Consider the following 25,196-nt stretch of genomic DNA (forward strand, 5'->3'; position numbering starts at 1 on the left):
ACATAATACGGGCGAGACCTACATATCTCTATATGCGTCAGGATATTACAGGGATACTCGATTTGCTACATGTTTTGTATGGTATCCCGGGTATACTCGGAACCCAGCGCCGTAACACGCTAGACAGCGAGGTAGGGGATATTCAACATTCCCCCGCCTACACACCTAGATAGTTCAGTCACCTAATACATCACTATATTAAGCATCTCGTTCCATTGGATCCTAGCTTTTCTAGCCGATACCGTATCCTACTATATTGACAGAAGTTATAGTCGAGACTAATTTAGTAAGGCTAGATCTTCGTAGCATCAGATACAGAGACTGTCAAGCGGGGCCAGCTGTGTAAAAGGCGGAATTCATTAAGAATGGTCTAAGTAGAGATGCATATATAGCCTGCAGATCTTTCAATTAGGAATTAAGAACCACATCGGCTCTTTTGACATCTAATTACATTTATTCTCGATGCATATAAGCATATCACATGACCATCCATTTTTCGAGGTGACGAGACGCGGCTGAGGCAAACCGGTATCCGGATTACTTTGAGTGAGTCGACAAATTTATACTACAGACAGACCATCGGTTCAAATATCCCTCTCTTTTACAAATAAAACTACAGTGCCTTGTCGCATATCCAATATCTCCTAATACTTTCCAGAGCTTGGGCCTGAGTCCCAGATGGGTAATCCACCATATATTTATATCACACTATTACTAGATGGTACACATGAACCCACTCCATAAGACCCTATTAATCGACCAGATATGCATACCAAGTTAATTGGAAGGATGACTACAGCAGACGCATCGCATAGACCGAGAAGAGAAAGAAGACTGTCCTATACTCATGCAAAATCAAAAGTCGATTTTTCTTACTCCTGACTTCAATGCAGCTAATCATTCGTGATAGATTTGGTAGTGACCCAATATTTTTTCTTTTTGAAGAAAACCATCGGCGATCATGCATGGGGGCATATCTTTTGCTCGAGACAAAAAAAGGTAGAAAATAAGTGATCAAGGAAAACACGCAAAAAGGCCCGAAAAAAAGGGATGAGGGATGTGGAAATCAATCCACAATCCTTGAGGATGGCAGGAAATTGAGTCAAGAACGGTTGGTGGGTGTGGCAAGGCAAAAAAAATGAAACCAATTTAAAAGATGACACATGCAAAACGAAGATGATACTCTCGATGGCTTTCTTCAGACGAGTCCAGATTACAGACAGATGATGGTGTAAACCTACTTGATGGCTGATCGGGGCTTCCAGGAGAATTGGCACACTGTGTGAGGAGTTCAATTTGAGAGGGTGAGGGATTGGGGGATAGGAGACTCTTCTTTGAAGCTCCCTTGCGGTGCCATGATTTTTTCTTCTGTTTTTGTTTGTTGGCTGAATGGGATTGCCGGGAGGTATATAAAATTCTTGAGCGGATGAAGGTTTCGTGCTTTGCTCTGCTCTAGTAGACCTTCTTCTTCTCATCCATGCTCAATTGGCCCGGACCCATGTTGACCAGCAGAAGGAGACCGCCGCTGTACGAGAGGTTAGCAGGTTGTTATTTAAATACCAAGGACGGCGAAAAATTGAGAATTGGTAATCGTTGAAACATACACGATGGACAGAATCTGGAAAAAGTCGTACTTGGCGAAGTCCTTGTGTGGATGGTGGGGGTGAAGCTAGTTTCAGTCAGTCATTTTGATACAAGAGCCCCACAAGGGAGAGCAAAAACCAAGCCATACCGTCCAGAAGTTGTTAACCAGCACATTGAAGACGCTCAGCAGCACTACAAGGATGATCGCGCTCCACTTCGCCTTAAAGCCGACCACAACCATCACACAGGCGATGAGGCCGAATCCGCTGACAATAACGCGCCACACACTCCACGAGCCCGAAAAGACGAATCCGATAAACAGGAAGATAAGGAGAACGCGCCCTGCGAACTGCACGTACATCTTGCGATCCTTCTCATCCAGCTGGGGCAAGCCGGCCGGGACGAACTTCTTGCGCACCCAGGAGTCAGACAGCACCATGAGCAGGCCACCGACGACACTCAGGTTGCGCAGGAAGAAGTTGAGATCGAAGATTAAGCCGTATCCCAGGCCCTGGGTGATGACCACAGCCAGCAATCCGGCGACGGCGTACTCGGTACGCTTGCGGGCGATCACATGCGCGGAACAGACGCACATGGCGATTATATTGACAATCAAGAACATATGTGTGAGACCCCACGGAACTATATCCAGCCAAAGCAAAAAAAGAGAGATCGAGTTAGACAGTGATTGCGATATATCAGGAGGGGCTTATTTGGTTGTGTAGGTGAGCATCCGCCCGTTTCGGGGGAAAGCTCGTGCAGGAGCCTGGCTCCGAGGTTCAAGGGTATCTTACTCTTCCGGATATCACGCAGGTAGAGCAACTGATCGCTCCATTGAGTGAGCATGCGCAGTGAGTCTTCGATAAAGGTGACCACAATAAGGAATCGACCGATGGCGGGGAGGTACCTGTAGGAACCCGGTTCCAAGAACACGGTGTCAGTGCATGCCTCCAGATCCCTTGTTTTGGGTAGGTGTCCTCGCGACTGTGGGAGCTGTAGCAGGGAAAAGACAGCTTCCTAAACGAGAAAAGACGCGTGAATATTGAGACGTACGGCTTCACTGGGTCGGCCATGGTGTCCAGCCAATCCTCAATCTTACTAGTCTGCTCGCGGATTGCGTCGAGCGGGCTGGGGTCGCTGGTAGCATCTGCGCTACCGGGCCCGCCGAACGGGTTCTGGTGGCCGAGGTTGTAGCCCGCGGTGCCACGGATTTGGGCCATGGCGAAGTCGAGGGAGAAGAGTAGATAGCTTGGATCAACTGGAGGGGAAGAAGGGTTGGTGGCGAGTCCGACCGTGAAGGTTGAAGGTGGTAGAAGGTGCAGGGAGGGAGGGATCGAGGGTCCAAATACAGGGTGGAGACAATATACAAAGCAGTCCTCTTCAGGCCACGATGACCGGAACTCGGCGCTAGTCCCGTTTGGGTACTGTGACGACAGAGACGCCCGCAAAAATGCGAGCTCTATACTGCGAGACATTCTATCACGCCTATAAAAACACTACATTCTCTATAAATTTCATTAAGAAATCGAATCTTCTTTGCAGATATGATTCCATTGTAATACAGTCGGAACTACAAAACACAAGATGCCCAATTGTGCTTTTGTGCTCCCACGCGCGTTCCCGAAAGGGGGTGTAATCACCACAGTTGCGCTGTCAAGCCACTCAAACCCTTCCCATTCCGCTCGCGCAGGATGAAGAAAAGGGAGATGGAGAGGGCTGAGATCATGGGACGCACGCCCGAAACGCCAAAGCCAAGTCAATGGGTAATAAATACAGGTTCAAGAGGAAGAAAGGAGGAAGAAAAGAAAACGGGGCATATAGACTGGATGAAGGCGGAGAGCGGGAGAAAGGAGAAATCAGGCAGCCCAGTCAGAGTCCAGCGGGTGGCCTTTCTCGCGAGACCGGAGGATGTCCGGGATGTAGGTCGGGGTCACCGTCACGCGCGGCTCAATCGGGATCGGAGTCGCAGGAGCAGGCTGGGACTCGGAGGCGCTCGCCTCACTGACGCTCTCGTCTGCCTTGCCGCCCTTCTTCTTGGGCTTCTTGCTGGAGACAGTGGTCCATTCATCCTCGACATTCTCGGCTCCGAGCATGCGCATCTGCTCCTCCTCCGAGGGGAGACCCTGGGCCCACTTCTTCTGGGCCGGAGCGGCGGTGGTAGGCTCGAAGGTGTCCAAAAGCTGCACAGGAGCCGCGGGAGCGGGTCGAGAAGTGCCATTGGTGACATTGGTCACATCCTTAGCCTGCCAGGCGTTGCTGGTCGGCGGCTGAGAACGAGCAGCCTCCTTCCGCTCAGAATCGCGAGCGGTGTGCAGCTGCTTCTCAAGCAACTTCCGGCGCTGCTCTTCCGCTTCCTGGACCTGCTCTTTGCGCGCCTCGTTCTTCAGGCGCTGCTGGCGCTGCTTCTTGGTTTCCACCTGCTTGAAGCTCTGCGCCTTCTGCTTCTTGGGTTCCGACTCCATATTGCCGGTCACCCGAAGAACGGATGCGCCAGGGGCAGGTGCCTCGAGCATGTCGGACACATACCCAGCCGAGGGAACAGTGGCGTTCACCTGAGGAGAGGGGGCGGGGGAGAGGTCATCATCCGCCTCCGCGCCGGTAGTCGAGGAGGCATGCGAACCGCTCTCCAGCTGAGTAGCCTTCTTCTGCTTCTTCTTCTGGCTCTTGGAAACAGGAGCGGCGACCTGAGAGGTGCCGTTCTTGATCGACGCCAGACGGCGGGCCATTTCCTTGCGGTCAATATCCTCATCCGGCTTCTCATCCTCGGTGGTCGGGGGCGAGACCACGGTCTTCACCTCGGGCTTCTTGGCCGCAGCGGGTTCGGAGGCTTTTGTCTTGCGCTTTTGCTTCTTGGGCGCTGCCACGACCTCCGGCTTCTCTACTGCGGACCGAATGGCGGTCTTGGCCTTCGGGGTCGAGCCATTGGTGTAGTACCAGCCGAGACCACCTGCTACCACCAGCAGGAGGGCCCAGCTCAGATAGGGGTTCATCGTCATGGTGCTATTATCGAAATCAGTATCACTGCAAAAACACCTGCCAGTATACCTACTAGCATCCCGCGCTCAGATTAAATACCTACCGATGAGGAGAAACCTTCTTCTTCCGCTCAACGGGCGAGTGGGGAGAATAGAATCAGACGAGCCCAGGGCTTGGAGCTTGGGGTCACAAGGTTTAAAGGAGGTTGGACAGTCGCGCACGCGCACAATGGAATTGGAACGCGCAAATAAAATCCCAATTGGTTGCACACCGTCACGTACAAAGACAAAAACAAAGGGCTAGAGTCCGAGAGGGGGAGCGAAAGATTTAGAGGACCCGGTCGAACATCGAAGTTGTCGGGGCGTAGATCAGACGGAATTGATCGACTCGGTTGCGATCGGGGGATGCCACAGACAGCAGCGGCGATACAGCTTCGGAGCTGGACTCTTGTGCCACGACCTGGGAGGAACGGCGAGAGGTCGCGGAGAACGGGGAGAGGGAGGGGGGAGACACTTCTACCAGAGTAGATTGCGCTCGGACGAAAAGAGGAAGGGTGGAGGGAGGAGCAAGACGTAACCACACGAAGGCTCAACGAGCAGAGGACATGGGCACCGGAGGAGAGATCGCGGTTCCAAGTAGCGAAAGGGAAAGAGAGGAACGTCGAGCGAGACAGGAGAAAAGAGGGAGAGCCCGAAAAGGACACGCTGAGGATCCGAGCCCGGTATCGTACGGTCACCGTATAGTCATGCGCCTCTCCGCCTTCGACCGGTGGGACGGCAGAATGTCGATTGAATCAGATGGAATCGCGCTGCCACGCCCACTGGCGAAGGGGGATAGACAGGATGAGAGGATCTAGAAGAGCTCATGCTGCATTGATTCTGCCTGCCTGACAATTCGTTCGCAACAAACGCTGTCATGAGAGTGCGGGTGGACCGTGCCGGGCCTTTTCTACATGTGTCGCTAGAAAGAGGTATCCCGCCCCAAGTATTCGGGAGGGATTCTAGGCACCTCCGAGATGTACGGAGGATGTACGAAGGGTGTACGGACGATGTATGGAGTGTGGATGTACATGCACCACGCCTTTAAATCGACCTCGCGCGGTATCGACTCTGGCGATGTGTCCCTAAGGGACTGTACAGACTCCTCCACCTTTCCACCTATGAATAGGGGACTCCCCGCCAATGGAGTAATCGGTCACATCCAGGCCTCTCCAGACTCTCTCCCCATTTGCGTCTCTGTTTTGCCTCCTCCTCCTCCCCCTGTCTCTTCGGTCAGTACAGATGGCCCAGGGACCGAGTGGCTGGTCCGACGTGGAGCCGTCCTCTGTACCGACAGGGAGAACAGGCCACGTCTCCTCCGCTCAGTGTCTCATTTCTCCCACTCCGCTCGTATGGAGCATACGCCCACTCTGCACGGACTAGCGCCGGGGGCAAGGACCTATGGGCCCCTTCCTGGGCCTTCCTAGGCCCAGAAAGCCGCCCTCCCCCTGGCCCGTTCAGTCTAATCTGAGGAGTCGGCCTTCCAGTCACATTTCGATGAAGATTCGTGTCGATCCGGCAGGGGATCTGGTCATTTTGCAGCCGCGCTTCCCCACGAGGGCTCGGAACTGAGGGCGCATCCCGAATGGTCAGGGTCCGACCTCAACGACGCCCACTCGCTGCCGGGATGTACACAAGTAAAAGGTACATCTGCAAGATGATGTTGGCGGCAAGTCATTCGTCCCTGTCGAAATTTGGTCCCACAACGAAGCTAGGGGAACCTCTCATACGTCGTGCGGAGGACGTCGCCCATTCTTATGATGTTGGGCTAGACAGCTCAACTTCGACCCCGTAGAGATGAACAAATCAAGAGCAGAGAGATACGCCTACTATTCGGATGACCAATGAACCGGAATTTCTGCTCTTTTCCCCGGTAATACCATTTTCGTACATCCCCTGTTTCCCTCCACAAGATGCTGTGGGGAAGAAGAGATCGATCGCACCCAACTCTGCCTCCGGTGAAAATTTGAGTGCCCGACAGATCAGGTGTCTAGAGATTAGTGGGGGGAGATAAGCTGATAAGTAGATAAGGGACACGTCGACGGTTGATAAGGCGATAAAGTTGATTAAGTTGATGCGATAAATCGAGGGGAAGCCGGCGCGAAGCTTGCCGCTTCTTGCCGCTTCTTCATCCTCCCAGGGAATCAGCTTCCAACCATGGCCCGTAAGAAGATTATCATTGATACCGATCCCGTGAGTTTACCAGCTTTTGCGAGAGGCCGGCAATGAGTGCAAAAACTCACACATACAGGGCATTGACGACATCCTCGCTCTACTGCTGGCGCTCTCCGCCCAGCCAGAAGAGGTGGAATTGCTGCTCATCTCGTTGACCTTTGGAAATATTGAAGTGAAGAGGTCTGTTCATGATATAGCTTCAATCCGTTATTTTGTGGTATTATTGACTCCCGTTGACAGTTGTCTCCGCAATGTGGTCTCTATGTTCCACACTCTCGAGCGTGAGATGGAGTGGCGTCGCGCAAAGGGCCGTCTCGAAGGCTTTGGCACGATGCGTGCATACCGCCCTGTCGTTGCGGTAGGCGCCGAGGACCCGCTTGAGGATCAGAAGATGCTGGCTGATTACTTTCGTATGAATCTGGAGGCCTAAATCGAATCAGACTCTTTCTGACCTTTACCCCGCAGATGGAACCGATGGCCTCGGTGGAATTCACGCCACTGTAAGACTCATTTGATCCGCCCGACGATGGAGCAGCGACTGATAGATAAACATAGCACCCGCACTTCACACCTAGTCACGCGTGGGAACATCTGTTCGACCCGGCCGTGGATTTCGATGGCATCAAGACCGTGCAGACAGGCGCTGGTCCCGATGACCATTCTTTCATTCCGTCGAAACTGCCTGCCCACAAGGAAATCCTGCGGGTATTACGTGAAAATGAACCTGACACGGTGACCCTGGTTGCCGTTGGTCCTCTCACGAACCTGGCGTTGGCCTCGGCTGAAGACCCAGAGACCTTCTTGCGTGTGAAGGAAGTGGTCGTGATGGGTGGAGCTGTGGATAAGCCTGGAAATGTCGGTGATAATGAAGACCCCCACCCACAATTTTCAATCAAACTGAGGATTTTGGGAACTGATTGGATAATAATTGATAGGTCACCCCGGTTGGCGAGTTTAACGCCTATGCTGACGCCTTTGCCGCGGCTCGAGTGTTTGCCCTGACATCCCCCAACCCGAACTCAACCCTGCCGCCTTCCCAGAGCTCACTGCTCCCGCCGTATCCCGATAAACTCAGCCGGCAACTGACCCTCCGTCTCTTTCCCTTGGACATCACATTGCGCCACAATCTGTCCCGTGGCCAATTCCGAGCCGCCATCACTCCCCTTCTCGAGAGCGGCTCTCCACTCGCAGAGTGGGTCTCAGCCTTTATGGCACACACATTCAAGACTCTGGAACGGCTGCATCCTGGGCATGTTGGCGACGATGCCCAGCTGAGCCTGCATGATCCTGTCTGTGTCTGGTACGCCCTGACCGCCGAGGACCCTCACTGGGCTCCCTCCGCGACATCACCAGAAGACATCCGGATTGAAACTACGGGCCAGTGGACTCGTGGTATGTGTGTGGTTGACCGTCGTAGCCGTCATCGCATTGAGGGCGATGAAGAGACTTCCAGTGACCACGGCCTTTGGTTGAGCCGTCGCGCTGGCAACCGTATCTATCGGATGGATCAGTCACCGGCAGAGCACACGTTTGGGCAGATCATCATTGAGAAACTGTTCGGCTAGAGATAGAGTAGGCATGATAAGTAGCATACATAAATCATAGAATAAAGACTATGAAATGATCTTGGAATCTCCAAATTCCTCAATCTCCTTATCGCCATCATTTGTTCTCTGGCTTCTATCGAGCCAGAGCCTGAGTCATGCAGAGCCGCAGCCAATGTCTCAGCAAGCCATCGGAAAATATTTGAAATCGAGCTATGAATAGCTCGATGGAATGGTCGCGTCTATTGATCGGAACTGGGGCCAACAATGTATTAGAACAAGCTTCGGCGGTGCGACTCAGGAAGTGGCTGGGGCGCAGAGCTTGGCCCAGGCTCCCTGTCATATCGCAAGGGGTTCCACAACCCCGAAAGCGTTGCTCGGCAATCGTTATTGCAATTTTTGCTCAGTTCTCCCCATCAATGCGGCATTGACATGATTGGCTGGTCCTACAGTAGTCATAAAACGTCTGGAATGTTGACGACCCATATTGCTCGACCCAAAGAGTGCAATGGCATCAATACGACGGATGTATTCCGAGATTTCAAATCGTCTTCCACTTGTCTGTCCCAGACCTTACCCGTTTAAATCATTACATGAAGCTGATTCAAACTGAAATTCAGGGAATTGTAGCTGTCTCCCCATCTATCTGGGGTGAAATCGCCGACGCCATGCTCAAGAATGTGGAATGCTGTAACCCGGTGATCAGCAGTGCCGCCTGCTCTACTGTAGGACCAATTGCAACACAGTATAATCCAGGAGGCTTCTTTGCAATGGCCTTGAGAATTAACACCCAGCCCCCGCCTCTGGAGACACCAGTGCCAGATAAAAGAAACGAGGTTTATATAAAGCTCCAATGCCCGGGATGGATCCCGGTGTCTCCCCCTCGCATCCCTTCTCCTTCACACTCCGCTGATATTTCAAGATCAGCATCTGATCAATTCCCCGAGACCCTCCTTTCTCTCCACAATCTCTCGAGCTTAAGCTCCACAGCCCCTTCTCCATCATGCAGTTGACCAACCTGCTCGGCCTGTGCCTCGCCGCCCTGGCCACCTCGGCCGCTGCCATGCCCCGAATCGCAGGACCATACCGTGGTGATCGCATCGCCGTGCATGTGCCCACCAACTCAACCGGCGCGCACAATGCTACGACAACGGGCACGCACGCGAAGAAGCCGCTAACAACGGGCTCAGCTCACTCAAACGGCACCAGTGGCCGTCACTTCGGCCACGTCCACCACGTGCCCAACCACATCAAGCACATTAATCACTGCCAGGAGTTGTGCTCTTTGGAGTCGCAGACATGTACAATTGCCGTCCCGGATGACGATAAGTTCTGGTAAGCAACGCGTCTCGTTTTGTCGTTCTCTCGAGAGGCAAAAAAAAAAGCGTGAACTAACTAAACACATGATTTTATAGTTGGAAAACATATTTGCGCTGCATTGACCGATGCCGGCCGGAAGATTTCCAGTAGGCACACTTGGGAGGGACATTGGGTATGATGGTTCTGTGAATTAATTATGGGAATTGATGAAGTCAATTAAATAGCGACATGTAGCGAGATGCAATGTATTTTAGGTCAATAATAAAACAAATATACTACTTTTGATTGTCTGGATTGCATCGATCTCCCTAAAAATAGTGAACCCACCGAAAGAAATTAGTAAATAAATCAACGATAGCAGCGTCTGGATCATTTGCATGATCCCAAGCATGTGGATAAAATGGTGATCAAAAATATAATGAGTTCAGGAAGTCCCATCTCTAAAGTATATGAATGTAGAGCAGATGGAAGAAAGTCTCGTTTTCGTCCTTGATTTGGGACCACGGCAAGTACATGGCAACGCGGAGTACACCAACTTTGAACGATTGGTGGCTAAAATTTCTTCGATACTTGCTTTAGCAGAAGGGTAGCTGGGCTATTTCACACTAGGTCGCAAATATAAAAGCTTTTTCAAAAGACCAATTCGAGAGCCGATACAATCCGTCTTTTCCGTGAAATTCGTTTCATACAGATAATGACTTGTCTATGGCATTTAAAGCGGGCTAGATCGTTTGAGAGAGTCTTAAATGTACTGTACCATACACCGAGGCTCTCAATGTGCTTAGCGCCAAGGCCGTCCCCGAGGAGGAGGCGACTTCAAACTACGAGGGAAGAGCATAGACCGATGGACTACGATATTCCGTTCCCCCCACAAGACCTCCCCCCAGTCACAGTCTACCTAGGGGGTACCACAACGCAATATGGAATCATATTGCCCTCGTCCTGGAACAGGAAGAGTGTGATTGCGGGGATCATGGGAGCGAGCAGTGAATCGGACTCAAGGAATGGTATTGTATACTAGTTTCTCCAGAGGAAGCGGGGCCGACACGAGCTGGTTAGCATAGCCGAAGCACACTGGTTTCAAATGAATGATGAGGGGGCCAACTCCAGTGTTGTGAGAGGATCACACGTGAGTGGAGCTCGTCGTGGTCTGTCTCGCTGCGTCGGATCATTGGGGTATTTCCCGGGCGTATCATTGGCCCGTGGCCCATTGAGAGCCTTGCCGATTCCCAGTCGCACGTGAGGTTCTTGGGGTCTGCTATTTGATCCATTTGATCTGCCGTGGCCGATCCGCTTGAGATCCACGGATCAAACGAGGGGTCCGATGATGGGTGTTGTCGGGACATAATATGGCATAGGGAAGCTTCACGTTATGCGCCATCTGCCCGATATCGTCATACTGGGGTCGTCAAATATCTACCTGGGCCTGCTTCGTGGGCCGTGAAGCTGCCGATATAAGCCCATCAATCCATTCCTGGCCGGGCTGAGCCGAGCAATAGCAGTAGGGATTCACAGTCCCCAATCAACAATCCCATAAACCATCCATCGGCCCGGAAGAAGAGAAGGTGCACATGTCCAGGGCCAGACTGAAACACTACTCACGCCTTGTTATCCTCGTCGGCAATCCGTTGCTTGCCGATCTGGAATACCAATCCAATTGTTCATCATCCACGGGGATGGGCCAGAGTCAAAAGAAGTCTAAAAGCGCTGATCTGCGTTGAGGAGGAAGACCAGCAAAGAGCGACGACTGCTCACGAGTCCAGGGCGCACGTGCATGGCTGCCACTCTGGATCAGTGGAAGACGTGAACGGAGAGGGCGGAGCCAGGACGTGTACCTCCAGGGAGGGAAGGGGGGGATCTCCGTGCCTGTGCTTGCCCCGAGTCGTTAAACGGTGGTTAAAGGACGGAGGGCCGAAGGGGGGGGGAAAGGCCAGGGACTGTTTCCCCCAGGACTCCACCGGACGCCACCGGCCTGGTGGGACCTGCGACGACTTGCTCACTTGCGAGTTCATGCTGATAAGCTCGGGGACGCCCCACTGACGGCCAACAAATGCCCGTTGCTCCCTGGGGCACGAGCTCCGCCCTGGCGCCAATCATCGGGCGCCATTGCGGCTCGTGGGCAGCGCAAGCACGCGACACCTTCTATACCCTCGAGAACGGGCACGTTACTCGTTACTCGTTACTCGTTTGGAGTTCTGAGTCGCATCCGGCATATAATACTTACTTGCCAATCCGGCCCTAGACTCCTCCCCCCCCTTCCCCTACAATCTACAACTTCCTTCCCCCACTCTCTTCACCCTCGCCTTCTCTCCTTTTACCCCAATGAGCATGTCTCGCTCACGATTTCCTCCCACCCCGGCCATGTCGGGTGAACTGGTCATCAAAGAACACTTGGGGGATGGTACCGATGTCTTTGCACTTCCTCCGGCGGCACTGAGTCCCGCCAAAGTCGACTCGGCGAGCCGACGTTCCTCGAGATCCGATCCGACCTATGTACCAGCGTCTCCGACCTCGCCTGAACTGACGGCCCGAGGCCGTAATGCTCAAGCCTCCCGATCAGGAACAGTCGCCAAGCGCCCACTGGAGGATTTTGATCTCCCACCACCGCCAACTCGCACTCGTAAGATCATCCAGATGAAACCCAAGGCCCCGGCATCCAAGTCCCCGACCAAGACCAAGGACAACGCCAGGCTGGCCCAGAGTTCCCCAGACGCTACGGCCAACCCCGGCACCACAAATAAGAAGAAGACGCCTAGTGCGACCAGCGCGGCCGGCCGCAAGATCGCTCGAAAGACTGCCCACAGTCTCATTGAGCGTCGCCGGCGATCCAAGATGAACGAGGAGTTCGGGACCTTGAAAGATATGATCCCGGCCTGCCGAGGCCAGGAAATGCACAAGCTAGCTATCCTTCAGGTGAGTTTGCTCCTTCCTTGGTCCGTTCCTCGGGATTTTCACTAAACGGACTCTCTACCGTAGGCAAGCATCGATTATGTCAACTATCTGGAGCGCTGTATTCAAGATCTCAAGACCGCCGGCACCACCCACAGCACTGCGGCTCCTCCATCCCCCACATCCCCAGAATTCATTGCCGAAGGAGGAACTAGCTGCGTATCACAATCTCAGCCTCCCCAACGGCCTCCTTCTTCAATCTACTCCTACTCTGCTTCTGCCTCCCCGGAGCTTCTTCCTCCAGATGGGCAGATCTCCGATGTCTCCCCATCTTTCTCCCCCCGTACGCGCATGCCGTCGGTGCATACCTTGTCTGATGTCCCGTCTATCCTCCCGAGCCCAGCCCTCGGGCCCTCCCACTCACATCCCTCGCTGGAGAAGATACAAGATCTCCAGGGTAGTGATCATGAGGCGTCAGCCGCGCTCTTGATGCTCACACGGGACCGAAGGGGCACGGCTGATTCGATCAGCGAGCACTTCGCCGGGAGTACGACGCTTTATACGCCCACCGAGGATAGTCGGACGGGTCGGACGAGTTCGGATGCACAGCGCAGGAACGGTATGAGTGTGCGTGATCTTTTGATTTCATGAATAGATGATACGTGTAATGCCTCTTGTTGACATGGGTTGGATAATTTTGGGCGTCATTGGTTTCTGGAGTTTGATCGGTCGGTGTTCCTGGAGCCATGCCATGCCTTTGGAGCGGTCTTGTTTATTGAATACCATAAACTATGTGTCGAATAAGATAATAATTCTATTCTTTCTGATCGGAACTCGATGTCTGTCTCAATTCTATCATGAGTGCGTCCTATCGGGGGATATACTTGACTTCTCCGGACCAAGCACTTGGGTCTCTTGGGGAGAATCCGTGACCCATTGCATCATTGTTGCACAATTACTAGGGAGATTGGCCTTGATTGCATTGAGTCTCGTGATTCGGTCTAAGGTTCAACATAATAAGAAGCAACGTGTTTCACTGTCTTCGCCCTTTATTGTTCTGGGCCTTTATTTCCATGTTTTGCTGTCGTTGGCGTTCGTACTTTAACCACTCAAGGCCGACCCACTTTGCTGAGATCGGTCTCTGTTGATTGGCGGATTGCTCGGTCTTTCAAGCACTTCCGCCCTCCGAACGACCGAGCCCGGTCTTTTCTCCAAGTTTCGCCTCGCCAGTTATCAAGCTTATCGCATCATTATTTGATTAAATTTCGTCTCATCGAGTTTGGAAACTAGGCACATTGCGCCTGGTCATATATCATCTCTTATCTTCACATGTCGATCGTTGGTTGATCTCGTGAGCTCTATGAAAGACATGGACCTTCGCCGCTACAATGTAGAACGGTCGTGCCTTCGCTGCCACGAGCGCAAGGTCCGCTGCGACAAAGGCTCGCCTTGTAACAAGTGTTTGCGCCTCAATGTGTCCTGTCAATATCCAGGACCGAGGAGAGCCAAGCGGCGACCTCCCAAAACTACCGTGACTGACGTTGTTGCGCGCCTGGAACAGCTCGAGCGGTCTATCATGACGCTGGCAGGCAACAAGACTACAGACCAGCCCGTCCAAACAGCTCACTCAGCCCAAGTTAACCCAACCTCAGCCCTAAATACCACGAGAAATGCTCCAGTTATGCCAACACTCGCCAGTATCACTGGTGCGCCCTCAAACCAAAGGTCGATCGATGATCCGTTATCTCACCACGGCTTCCTAGTAAAGGACGGCGCGTACATTGACGAACCGCTCTTATCACGAGTCTTGGAGAAAGAAAAAGATCTACAGACAACAATGAGATTGCCAAATACTGAAAGCAATGTCTCACGAAAACCACCGCCATTGAAAGTCGACGGGATCATCACCAACCCACTGCTAGTCCAAACGAATTTTAAGGCATTCCATCCAAGTCGCTGGCAAGCAACGCTACTTTGGCAGACGTTCCTCAGCCGCGTAGACCCTGTGCTTAAAATTATTCATATTCCAACAACGACTCCCCGTATCTTTACTGCCATCAATCGCCCCGATGCCGTCCAGGCAGATGTTCATTGCCTGCTGTTTGCAGTCTTTTTCGCAGCTACGACGGCACTGGTGTCGGATAAACCTGAAAACGAAGAAACTCGCTCAGACCTCAAGCGTTATCAGCAGGGACTGGAACTTGCAATGTATGGCTCGTCATTTCTGGACTCCCCTACTGTGACGTCCCTACAGGCCATGGCAATCTACTTGGTAAGAGCGTGCATTGTGCACCCTGACTCTACTCACTATAGAACTTGCAATTCTGACAATATCTCGCACAGACATGTCTTCGCTACACGAATAGTGGTCGCTCCGGCTTCACCCTACGAGGTTTAACCATCCGCGCCGCACAGTCTATTGGCGTCCACCGTGATGGCAGACACTTCAAGCTCTCGCCTCTCGAATGTGAGCTGCGCCGACGGCTCTGGTGGACCCTCTACACGACCGACGCCCGCATGGCCGAAGATCACGGCATTACCGTCTCCGAGCAAGAATTTGGGGGCGACACCGACCTCCCAGCGAACATCGACGACCTCAACCTTTCCGAGAATGCCACCGAGACGCCCCAGTCTCAACCTCGCTGGACAGATATGACCTTCACTATCATCATCGCCGAGATAAACCGGATGTGGTTCCCAATTACGCGGTCCCTCGCCGCCTGTCCCGACGGCACACAGTGCGAAGCCCTCATAACCGAGCTTAAAGACCGTCTGACCGAGAACTACTTGCAGTATGCAGACATGGATATCCCCATCCAGCGACAAGGCGTCATGGTCGCGCAGGTGCTCGTTTCGAAGCTCGAGGTCCACATGCGGCAGAAGATGTTGCAGCTGGCGGGCGCCTCTGTCGCCGATGCCTCGACGCCTCTGCTTTCCAAGGCCTGCTGCGCGCTCGAGCTCGGCCTCGATATGTACACGGACGACCTGCTTCGGGGCACCCGCTGGCTCACCTCCACATACACCCAGTACCACATGCTCACCTACCTCCTGTGGCACTTGTGCGTATCGCCAACTGGCCCAGATGTCGACCGCGCCTGGCGCGCTGTCAATACCCACTTCGACCTCATTGAGAACGACCCCTCCTGGCCGGACCCCGGGCCGAAGTGGCCGATAGTGGCGTATCTTCGCGCCAAGGCACTGCGCATCCGCCAGGCGCAGGTTGCACCGGAGCAGAACGAGCAGGATCTCGCAGATGTTGCGGTTGGGACTGGGAGTGGCCTGCAGGAGAGTGCAGCGGGTGGTTTGGGGGGCTCGGATGCGCTGTTGGAGATGGAAGATTGGGATTTAAATTGGCTGGAATTTCCAGACTGGAATTTTTTGGCTCAGAGCATTGCTATAGTGGGGCATGACGGTGGGCAGGGGATGTGATGTGTGGATATGTGCCCATTGAGTAATTTATTTTTGTTTAGAATTATTTAAAGCTATACCCTGGAAATGATTTATCAATTAGTAATTCTCATGAGAATGTGCTCGGACTACTCTAATTCGAAAAGAAGGAACGCCTGGCTGTAGCTCGATTGGCGATACACTACGGGGCGTACAAGACCTTTTATGATGTCGAACGGATCCTAGCCAAACAAGTCCGACGTGCGCGCTGCAGACCTCGCCGCGATGGCACCATAAACTATAGGACCTATTATCTCGTCCGTTAGGCCGGCCAAACAGCTAAATGGGATTTTTAGATCACTGAAGAGGAAGCAATCGGTGCAGAAGAGCTCACTTGCGAATTCGAAGATGTCCAAGTCTTGAAATGCACTATTTCAAATAGACTATTTGCACCTGTTGTTGTTGGCTCCAATATTGCCTATCTGCATTTCATACTAAAATTTGTTCTCCTTCAATATTTTTTTCGTCTTTCACTTATTCCACCTGAGCTTCCTTTCATCTGTCTCTCTGATCTTCCTGAACACCCTTTACCCGCACCACTCCCCTCTCTCACTTTTCATCTTATTTCTCACTTTGAATGTCTTCCTCTGGCGTGTTTCTATTTTTTGACGTTATGTGACCACTTTTTATTTCTAGAAAGCTCTCAGTTTGTAGTAAGTTTTTATTGATTTATTTGGTATTAAGTAATCAAGAATCGAGAGAAAAGAGGAGGGTAGAGTTGAAAACGACAGTCGTCGACGAAACTCAAATCAGAACCGGGCTAAGAGCACGGGTCCAGTACTATAGACCCGTGCGGCAAGCACCAGCGAAGCACCAGCAATTAGGAACACTCCAGCAAAAACCTTCATGCCCGTGTAAGAGCCGTGATCGTGGGAAAGGATTGCACCGGCAATCGGGCTGGTAGTCAAGCCACCGATGGAGGAAAACAGGAAGAGCAGGCCAGTGCGGTAGCCAATTTCGGGGAAGGGAGAGATTTTGACTACCAAAGCCGCGGCAAGGGACACATAGGCGCCGGAGGAGAAGCCGAAGAGGATGGCGTAGACGATGATAGCATCATTGCTAGTGGCTGGGATCCAAAGCGCGAGAGTGACAATGCCTGCGAGATAGGAGGCACAGACGAGGATGTTATATGGGCCAATTTTGTCGGAGCCAATGCCGGCGGTCATTCGCCCGAAGAGACTGTAGGGGAGCTGGAATCAGGGTTTTGTTCTTAAAGATATATTATGGTTGTTGACATGGTACGCACCTTGCTGCATTGAGCATGGGGAGAAGATACTGGGCGAGATTGGCGCTCATTCCGGACTGCATAGCCTGGATCACGAGGTAGTTGATGGGAATGAAGATTCCAAACGTCATCATAAGAAAGCCGAAGAATACGAGACGCATCTTGATCTCGGTGAAAGGGCGGAGCATGCTCTCCCTGTTGAGACGGACAGGCTTAGGGGGCACCCGTGACCGGACGGTGAGGATCGCGATGATCAGGAGGAAAAGCATGAGGAATGCCGCTGTACGCATTGCCCAGGGGTACCCAATTTCATTGATGAGCCGACTGATCATGATTGGGAAGATCACGCCGCCAATGCTGGACCCCGTTGAGACGATACCATATGCAGCACCGCGCTTCTTGTTGAACCAGCTGGGAATTGAGTTCATTGAGGGCTGAAAGATGGCGCAAACACCCATGGCACTACAGACACCCTGAGAAAGAAGAAGCTGATAGTATTTTGTAGCGATGGAGGCCATCATCAAACCGAAGACATGGAGGAAGGAGCCTCCGATAAGGACAGGACTTGGACCGAATATGTCATAGAGACGACCGACGATAGGGCCCTGGGAGATAAGAACGAGAGTTAAAATTGACGTAACACGGCTCGAGAGAGTGTAAATATCGAGAAATATCCTACCATAGCAAACATAAAAAACACCTGGAGAGAGGGGATCCATGCAATGGTGCTTGCTGAGTAGCTTTGAAGCAACGTCGTTTCATAGTAGCTCTGAAATGTCCCCACACCTGTTTGTTATCCATACAAGTTAGGATTGAGGACATTGATGTACCTTTCAAGCTTGGTCCACGTACTGTTAATCCAGCCAAACGTGCAGAACAATGCACACCATGCGCCCACCAGCATCAGCCAGGCCTGCAGGCCCCTATCAGGTGGAGCATCACTTGAATGTTCAGATTTATGGGACTCTGAATCCTTCTGAAGCTCATTTGCGAATTTCTCATGGAGAGTACTGTGTTCTGAGGGTGCAGTAGATGGGAGTTCATGAGAGGGGTCTTCACCAGGTACCATTTTCGAGGACGAAAGGAAATATTGACCAAAGCGATAAAGCTATTTATTAAGCCACGGAGGAAAGTAAGTGGGTGCGCAATCAAAATGGGAACAGCGCAGTTTTTATTTAATTGATCTGAGTTGTTGGTCTGCTCGGCTCGGCCGTTCCTGAACGGCCGTCCCGTCAATTGCGCAGCAGAATCTCCAAACACCGACAAAAGTGCAAGAATCGAAAAAAAAAAATTAAAATAGAATAAAATTGACAGAGTCCCCTTGAAGGCTTTGGTTTGTCCCTGGCAACCTGATGACAAGAGGAAGATGATGCAGCTTTTAATTTCAATACAACTTGAGTAGCTCTGGCGGATATTACAACCATCTAAAGCTTTTGCTCATAACATCAAATGAAATGAATTCACTATCAAAACGACTCGAGAACATATTATATAGCTAACTTCGCGATCTCAATCTCTTATGAGTGGCTCAGGAGTGAGATTTTGGAAGACACATAACATTTTCCCGAACACCACTACGCAAGGATGTGCATTTTGGAGGTTTGCAGCTGCCTTTGAAGATTCACTGGAAGAGTTTTTGGATTATAAGTTGTCTCAGAAGAAGCCTGAAATTCATCATCAATTTGGCTCTTTATCACCCAATTGAAACACGAAGCAATGCGACCAACCAAATCATGAACGGAATTCATGGCCCCTGAGCGGCATTTCAGCCAAGCTCCATTTCCCTGAATGGAGGTTTTTTAGAGCTTTCCATGCTATACTCTCAAAGAAAATCGTTTATTTCTCAACCGCAATATTCTCTGCTTTCCCGGCAAAAATAATTTCGCCGGTATTGAAGACCATTGTCCGTGGAAAAGACCCACTCGGGAATAGAGACTTTGGCCGACCGATGAAAAAAGGCCAACTGGCAATCAAGGGCAGTTGAATTTTAAAGACTGGGTAGTTCCCTCTGGACGTCCAGCATCTCTAATCCCCTCTCTCCTTATGCAGACAGTATTTATGATGGATCCCATCTTGAAGTTCTGCTTCTTTCGCATCTCAAAGACTGAAAATATTGCCTTGTCAGCCCGAAAATATCGGGACCTTCGACTCAAGGCGCTATTGGCCTCTCCAGCCTCGTTTTCGTCCACATACGAGATCGAGTCTGCATTTACTGACGCCGAATGGATCAAACTATTGACTGCTGATGGACGAGAAACTTTTATTTGCGCCACAATTTGTCCCCAAGACGATACTCAACAAGGTTCACATCATGCTGAGTGGGTAGGTCAAGTCACCATTCGCGGGCCTCTTACCCATGAGCTATCACTACAAAACTGCACGCTCGAGGAAGCAAATGCTTCAGGTACTATAAATGGCTATGAACGTTGGCAAATGCTCAGTCTCTTTACTTTTTCTCAATTCCGGGGCCAAGGGCTTGGAAAAAGGCTTTGCCAGGAGACCTTTGGTTTCATTAAAGCCTATCGATCCCAACCAGACACCGCTCAAGTGTGTCTCATTGTCAAATCAGACAACCTCACTGCTATAAAACTTTACGAGCGTCTCGGATTCCATCACGCGGGACGCTGTACCCTCGTTGATGCCCTTATTGCAAATGGGGAGGATCTCATACCTGCCGATATAAGCGGACCCAAGTATACAGATCTAACGGGTTCGATAATGAAGTATTCAATAATCCGTTCAAAAAGATTCGTCTAGGTCTTCGAATTTCAATGCTCCTTGTGATCCTAGCGATTAGACGAATCGGTTTGAGGGCACGCATTTGCAAGGCCAGATTCAAATTTGGGGTCAAATTTTGATTGACTAGCTATGGACATTTCCATCTTCTAGAAATGATACATCGATGTCCTCAAAACTTGCTCCGTAATCATCATCATTCCAAGAGCGGTTCAAAAACGTCTGGATTGTAGGTTCGCCCAGCACTAAATCCGGGTTAAAATTCGTATTCTCGGGGGACACATTCGAGGAAAGATTTTCAGAATTTTGAGGCTCGTTATGATTTTTTTGAGGCGTTGAGCACCTGTTTCTGACTGTTCATTAATTAGATTGATGGGTTAGATCACAAGGGAGGAAGAGAATCCAAACCATTCGAGCAGCCAGCAACACAATCCCAGACTTGGCGAACATGATAATAAAGCGCACTTGCTACAAAATTGCGTGAGAGTCTCAAATAATTCAAAATTTCTACTCCAGCTTCAGCCAAACTCATGTCACCACGACTTTCGGTTGGTATTAGGTCTGAGATCATCAAGATGATTGCCGAAGAGAAGACAAATGCTGGGAAAGAGTAGCTCATCCTTGAGACGCCACCTTGGGTCCATTCCTTCACACACAGGTTCATGGAATGACGTGCTGTGTTGACACAAGCATCAGTTAACGCTAGAGCAAGGCCAGAGGTCGATGCCTCGGTAGAGGAAGCAGTGTGTCTCGCGGCAAGTACGTGTAATAAGACAGGCCTCACAGCCAAGATTAAACACTGGTAATATTAGTTGACAAGCTCTACCTAGTAATGACACGACTCCAAAAGACCTACATAGTTTAATTGAAGGTGCAAAAGGATGATGTGCTTTCCGTTCGGTCGGTCATTTTGAATTCTCATATCCTCTGGAAGAGATCGCACCAAGTCTCTAAGTTGAACAAGAAGTCTCTGTTCCGTTTGTAAAAAGCTCTTGGTTGATTTTTTACGGCTGTATATTTCCCGGGTCGTTTCCCCGGCAATTCTCGCGAGCTGTATTGTAGCCAGATGGTATGAGACATCTCCAGGATACCCTGTAAGTGGGCCAGTTGGAAAAGGAAGATATACATCTTCATCATCGATTTGCATCGGGAGCCCTAATCTGGCTCCCCAGAAACGATCCATCACGTAGATAGTCCACCAAAGACGCTCGTGATGTTGTCTTTTCAGTGCATTTGAAGACTGGAATTCAGCACGGTTCAAACCAAGACTCAATGCAAGCCTCATCGCATTCCCTATCAGCATGTAGGCTGAGTAGCAGCGATTCACAAGCTGATAAAAAAGCGCCTGTGAAGAACACACTGCGATCAGATCCTGGTTTTGACTGAGTAGCCATGCAAAAGTAAAACAATTACTCACAAGACAAAGCACACTCTCAATATATATCACAGTGGGTCGCTCAGGAAATGAATGAAGAAGAGAAAGAGCTCGGGTGAAATAAGCCGAGCCGGCCAGAGAGGGCGGAGTGATGGAGTAGTCCTCCGGCATGGACAAAGCTTGTCCGAGAGCAAAGAGAGAGAAAAACTTGCAGGTCAATACTGGCTGATCAAAGTTCGCGCTATCATAAATACTGTCAAGCATGTCGAGAGTCTCATTGTTTGCGATCAAGTGGAAAACGGGTGCAAAATGGCCCACTGCAGTTTCTACCAGTAAGCGAGCGGACACTAAACTGGGCCACTGTAGTTCATGATTCATTGGACTGATCAGGGAAGTAATCTCGGAAGTATTCCATGTTGGATCTTGAACCTGTTCTAATGAATCGGATTCTCTCAAAATCCGTCGTAATCGAGCGGCAAAGGTGGTACATGCTGCATCGTTCGCACAGATTGCGTGCACCGCTGAGTCGGAGAACTGGCTTGGGGACGCAGGGTCAGTAGATATGATTCGATTCGGGGATCTGTCAGCATTTAAATTTGGCTCCTGAGACCCCGGGAAAGCATCGGCATCGGTATTGGCATAGCCTGCATCAGTACCAGAAGTAGCCCGAAGAAGCCGAAGCTCATCGCTCTCTTGAATGAGTTTTTCCAAAAGGCTGAACGTAGAATGAATTAGTATAACTTCAAGCTTAGGAAAGAGTCTCTGGTATACGGGCTGTTGACACCGAAAAGGAGGAAATCGACGGAAACAGGCAGGGAAACCTTTCATTGATTTTTATCTTGCGGTCTCGGAAAACCACTCGGCATTGAGCTCCAAGACCAACTTTTCGGCATCCAGAACAGGGAATTGCACCAGAACATTTAATTTTTTGATTATGGCATCGATCACAGCTGAGATCAAAGTCAGTTAGAAAGAGCGATGTCCGTTAGAACAGACTCACGCCACTGATCTCTTCTTCGGTCTCACTATGAGCCGGTCTGAAGTGTTTGAGCTCGTCTGCGCAGACCCAGAGTGACGGCTGGTGACCAAGCGCTCATTGGATCTAGAGAAAGTATTCATGACAAGGAAATTATCAGAGTGTACGGTTGTATCCAAAGAATGTGCCCGAGGAGCCGTCGTCCATGCGTCCATGCCAATGGGTCCTCGAGTGGAGTATTCCGATTGGATGGTTGTTGTACAAGTGCAAACAAGGCAAAATTCCGGTGAACAGAAAAATAGCCGATTGGAAAGAGATCACTACCTAAGGTAGGTGACTTCGATGTTAATTTAAGAAACTTATACTGTCCCTAGATAGCGCTTTCTAACCTAAACTAAAACTGGCCATCAGATCATCTCCGGGTTCAGACTGTTGAGGTCAAATTGCTTGAGAATAGAATTCGAACGAAATCACGCAGTAGAAAAGACGCAAGAAACAGCTCCTAGCTGCGTCATTTTCGGCTAATAAAATAATGCCATATAGCTTGCGGGCAGGAAATGGTAAACGGACGTCGGGACCACTTGACAGATTTAAGAGAATAATTAAACATGAATTCACTCTATTTAACGGTAAGGACTTGTTATGAATAATCATTAGAGACTGAGATATTTAACATGATCAACCAGCAAGATGACAAATTCATCTCAAAAATTCATATTGTCCCGTAAACACCCATATGGGATGCAATGCATATGTCAACATAGATATAGATGGTAATAACGGAAAGGTTCAATGCTTGAACATCATTAGTCGTAAACTTCGTCCAGACTCTAGGCCTCCTCAGGAGTTCTTGCGCCACTCGGTGCTTTGAGTATATCATCCTCCATCAATCGCTGACAGAACGGGCTTCTCTTCCGAATCCAAGGTCCATAGTAGAGTAGTGCGAATGGAATTGGAATACAAGCGAGGCTAGCAAACCCAAGTATTGAGGTGGCCCAAGAAACCCCGAGATTCCCATAAAGCGGGTCTGCAGCAAGTGGGAAAAGCGCCCCGGCGATACTGCGCATTATTACTGACGCAGCCAGAGCACTGGCTGAGTAGATTCGGTATGCATCCGTGACATATGTCAGCAGCGAGATGAAGATTGTCTGATATCCGAGACCGAACACAAGACCAGACAAGACGGGGACTATCCAGTGAACGCTTGATTTGGCGGACCATGCGAGCCAGAATAGACTGATGGTAAGCAAGGGTCCAGTGGTGCAAGACAGAGGTAGTCGATGGAACTCGGGGCTTGAGGCCCATTTCTTCCCAAGTTTTTTGGCTTTTTCATAGGCAATATCGTAGTAGAGAGCAAAAATGCAGGATGATGCGGCTCCGATACCCACTATGAACAGTCAGCTATGGTCAAGATTCAAGGCTAGTTCCTAATAGAACATACTTGGAATATACGTCAGAGATACTGTCGCGACACTGAAGTTGTAGGTATCTTATAGAATTTAGTCTTCGTCGCCGATTGTAAAGGGTTCGAGATAAGTGCATACCTTCGAAGATAATGGGATAAGCCTGGAAATAAAAGAACACCATGCTCCAAGCAAGGGAGATATAAATTGCAGTGAAGAGAATAATTGGCTCAAACACAAGCATGGAAAGCGGCCGGGTCACTGTTTGAGCTAAAGTAAAGGCCGCGTCTGAGCTCTTTAACTCCTGTGGCGCAAAGTAATGGTCAGATTTAGATGCTTTCCTTAGCTTCTTGGCCTGTTTCTTCAATAAAACGGGAGAAAAAGTTTCTAAATCAAGTACTCGTCAGCCAGTAGTCTGGTTATAGGGATATAAAACCACGCACCAGAAAAGAACAAAAGTCCAGTCCAAGTGAGACCACTCAGGATCAAGTCAATTCGAAAAGTCCAACGCCAGCCGTACTGAACGGAGCAACCAGAGATAATTGGGCCGATGATTGGACCAAAACTCGAAGCCTGTCCCAAAATTAGCGATGATTGATAAGTGAGGAAGATGCGTTTAGCTAATGAGCACATACCGACATGTACAGGGCCATGGCTCGACCGCGACTTCTCATATCTGAAAAGAGATCCGCGTATACACCCCCTCCCACTGTCTGTGGAGCCGCAGCCATGGTGCCACAGACGACTCGGAAAATTAACAACGATGTCCAATTTGGGGCGAAAGCACAGCCGAGTGTTCCGAGAACAAATACACTAAAAGTCCAGAAAAGAACCGGTTTTCTCCCAATAGTCTCACTGAGTGGACTGAAGATCAAAGGTCCTACACAGTACCCAATCAAGAAAATGGCCGTTGGGAGGACCTTTTGCCCATTTCCTGATAGGCCAAAGTCCTGCATGATAGTGGGGACTGCATTGCTAGGGAGGGACGATGAGATACCGCTGTTGAGTACTACTACGAGACACACAATTGCATTGTATATCTTTTTTTTTCTGGTTTTCCATATATGTTAGTTCATTGAATTGCCGCGGATTTATCCATAGGAATCATAACCAAGAAATGCTTACAAGAGGCCAATTGTTCGGGTCTGCAGCTGAGTCAGGAGAGAACTCGACGAGCGTTTCTTCCGGGGATAAATGAATTACTGTATAGTTCTCATCCTTCTCGGGACTTCCGGGATTTATTGAAACAGTCATATTTTTCTCATCAAAATGAGGCTCAGTGTCTAAGTCAAGTTAGGGGCGCCGTCAAATAGAACCGGGATTCTGTTCCAACCACACCTGAAGCGGAAGAAGATTTCATGATGCCGGGTACAAATAAACAACCTATGTTCATGATTGCTTTATGTAAAGAGCAGACTTTTCTAATATAAAAGAAAAGAGGAAAGAAGATCGATCGGCCATGTCTCTAACAGTTCCTAGAGAACAGGAAAAAGTGCGTTTATAAAACA

General features: G+C 50.3%; 9 protein-coding genes across 9 annotated transcripts; 5 read left to right on the plus strand and 4 right to left on the minus strand.

The window, feature by feature from the left end:
- Nucleotides 1–1,452: 1,452 nt before the first annotated feature.
- N7462_005573 (protein ERV29) lies at nucleotides 1,453–2,804 on the minus strand (the record flags this gene model as incomplete). Its single annotated transcript, XM_057077291.1, has 5 exons — nucleotides 1,453–1,525; nucleotides 1,605–1,669; nucleotides 1,733–2,226; nucleotides 2,379–2,491; nucleotides 2,638–2,804. 5 exons carry the CDS (start codon nucleotides 2,802–2,804, stop codon nucleotides 1,453–1,455), a joined length of 912 nt encoding a protein of 303 aa, XP_056932871.1.
- Nucleotides 2,805–3,440: 636 nt separating this feature from the next.
- On the minus strand, nucleotides 3,441–4,580 carry N7462_005574 (uncharacterized protein; the record flags this gene model as incomplete). The annotated part of the gene is made up of 1 exon (XM_057077292.1): nucleotides 3,441–4,580. The coding sequence occupies one exon, from the start codon at nucleotides 4,578–4,580 to the stop codon at nucleotides 3,441–3,443; it is 1,140 nt and encodes a 379-aa protein (XP_056932872.1).
- A 2,175-nt stretch (nucleotides 4,581–6,755) lies between these two features.
- N7462_005575 (putative nucleoside hydrolase) lies at nucleotides 6,756–8,338 on the plus strand (the record flags this gene model as incomplete). Its single annotated transcript, XM_057077293.1, has 6 exons — nucleotides 6,756–6,791; nucleotides 6,850–6,953; nucleotides 7,014–7,183; nucleotides 7,239–7,273; nucleotides 7,329–7,628; nucleotides 7,709–8,338. 6 exons carry the CDS (start codon nucleotides 6,756–6,758, stop codon nucleotides 8,336–8,338), a joined length of 1,275 nt encoding a protein of 424 aa, XP_056932873.1.
- Nucleotides 8,339–9,320: 982 nt separating this feature from the next.
- Nucleotides 9,321–9,787, plus strand: N7462_005576 (uncharacterized protein; the record flags this gene model as incomplete). Its single annotated transcript, XM_057077294.1, has 2 exons — nucleotides 9,321–9,652; nucleotides 9,733–9,787. 2 exons carry the CDS (start codon nucleotides 9,321–9,323, stop codon nucleotides 9,785–9,787), a joined length of 387 nt encoding a protein of 128 aa, XP_056932874.1.
- Nucleotides 9,788–11,998: 2,211 nt separating this feature from the next.
- N7462_005577 (uncharacterized protein) lies at nucleotides 11,999–13,177 on the plus strand (the record flags this gene model as incomplete). The annotated part of the gene is made up of 2 exons (XM_057077295.1): nucleotides 11,999–12,550; nucleotides 12,614–13,177. 2 exons carry the CDS (start codon nucleotides 11,999–12,001, stop codon nucleotides 13,175–13,177), a joined length of 1,116 nt encoding a protein of 371 aa, XP_056932875.1.
- Nucleotides 13,178–13,895: 718 nt separating this feature from the next.
- On the plus strand, nucleotides 13,896–15,955 carry N7462_005578 (uncharacterized protein; the record flags this gene model as incomplete). Its single annotated transcript, XM_057077296.1, has 2 exons — nucleotides 13,896–14,798; nucleotides 14,870–15,955. 2 exons carry the CDS (start codon nucleotides 13,896–13,898, stop codon nucleotides 15,953–15,955), a joined length of 1,989 nt encoding a protein of 662 aa, XP_056932876.1.
- Nucleotides 15,956–16,722: 767 nt separating this feature from the next.
- Nucleotides 16,723–18,306, minus strand: N7462_005579 (MCT family MFS transporter; the record flags this gene model as incomplete). The annotated part of the gene is made up of 4 exons (XM_057077297.1): nucleotides 16,723–17,152; nucleotides 17,220–17,803; nucleotides 17,878–17,984; nucleotides 18,051–18,306. Coding segments are annotated over 4 exons (1,377 nt in total), but the record flags the coding sequence as incomplete, so codon positions are not given.
- Nucleotides 18,307–19,259: 953 nt separating this feature from the next.
- Nucleotides 19,260–19,955, plus strand: N7462_005580 (GNAT family N-acetyltransferase; the record flags this gene model as incomplete). The annotated part of the gene is made up of 1 exon (XM_057077298.1): nucleotides 19,260–19,955. The coding sequence occupies one exon, from the start codon at nucleotides 19,260–19,262 to the stop codon at nucleotides 19,953–19,955; it is 696 nt and encodes a 231-aa protein (XP_056932878.1).
- Nucleotides 19,956–23,115: 3,160 nt separating this feature from the next.
- N7462_005581 (putative MFS multidrug transporter) lies at nucleotides 23,116–24,419 on the minus strand (the record flags this gene model as incomplete). The annotated part of the gene is made up of 5 exons (XM_057077299.1): nucleotides 23,116–23,672; nucleotides 23,727–23,774; nucleotides 23,830–24,075; nucleotides 24,132–24,261; nucleotides 24,324–24,419. The coding sequence occupies 5 exons, from the start codon at nucleotides 24,417–24,419 to the stop codon at nucleotides 23,116–23,118; spliced, it is 1,077 nt and encodes a 358-aa protein (XP_056932879.1).
- Nucleotides 24,420–25,196: the final 777 nt, after the last annotated feature.

Source organism: Penicillium macrosclerotiorum (genome assembly GCF_028827735.1).
Source record: "Penicillium macrosclerotiorum strain IBT 26536 chromosome Unknown utg000006l_segment0_segment0, whole genome shotgun sequence".
NCBI lineage: Eukaryota > Fungi > Ascomycota > Eurotiomycetes > Eurotiales > Aspergillaceae > Penicillium > Penicillium macrosclerotiorum.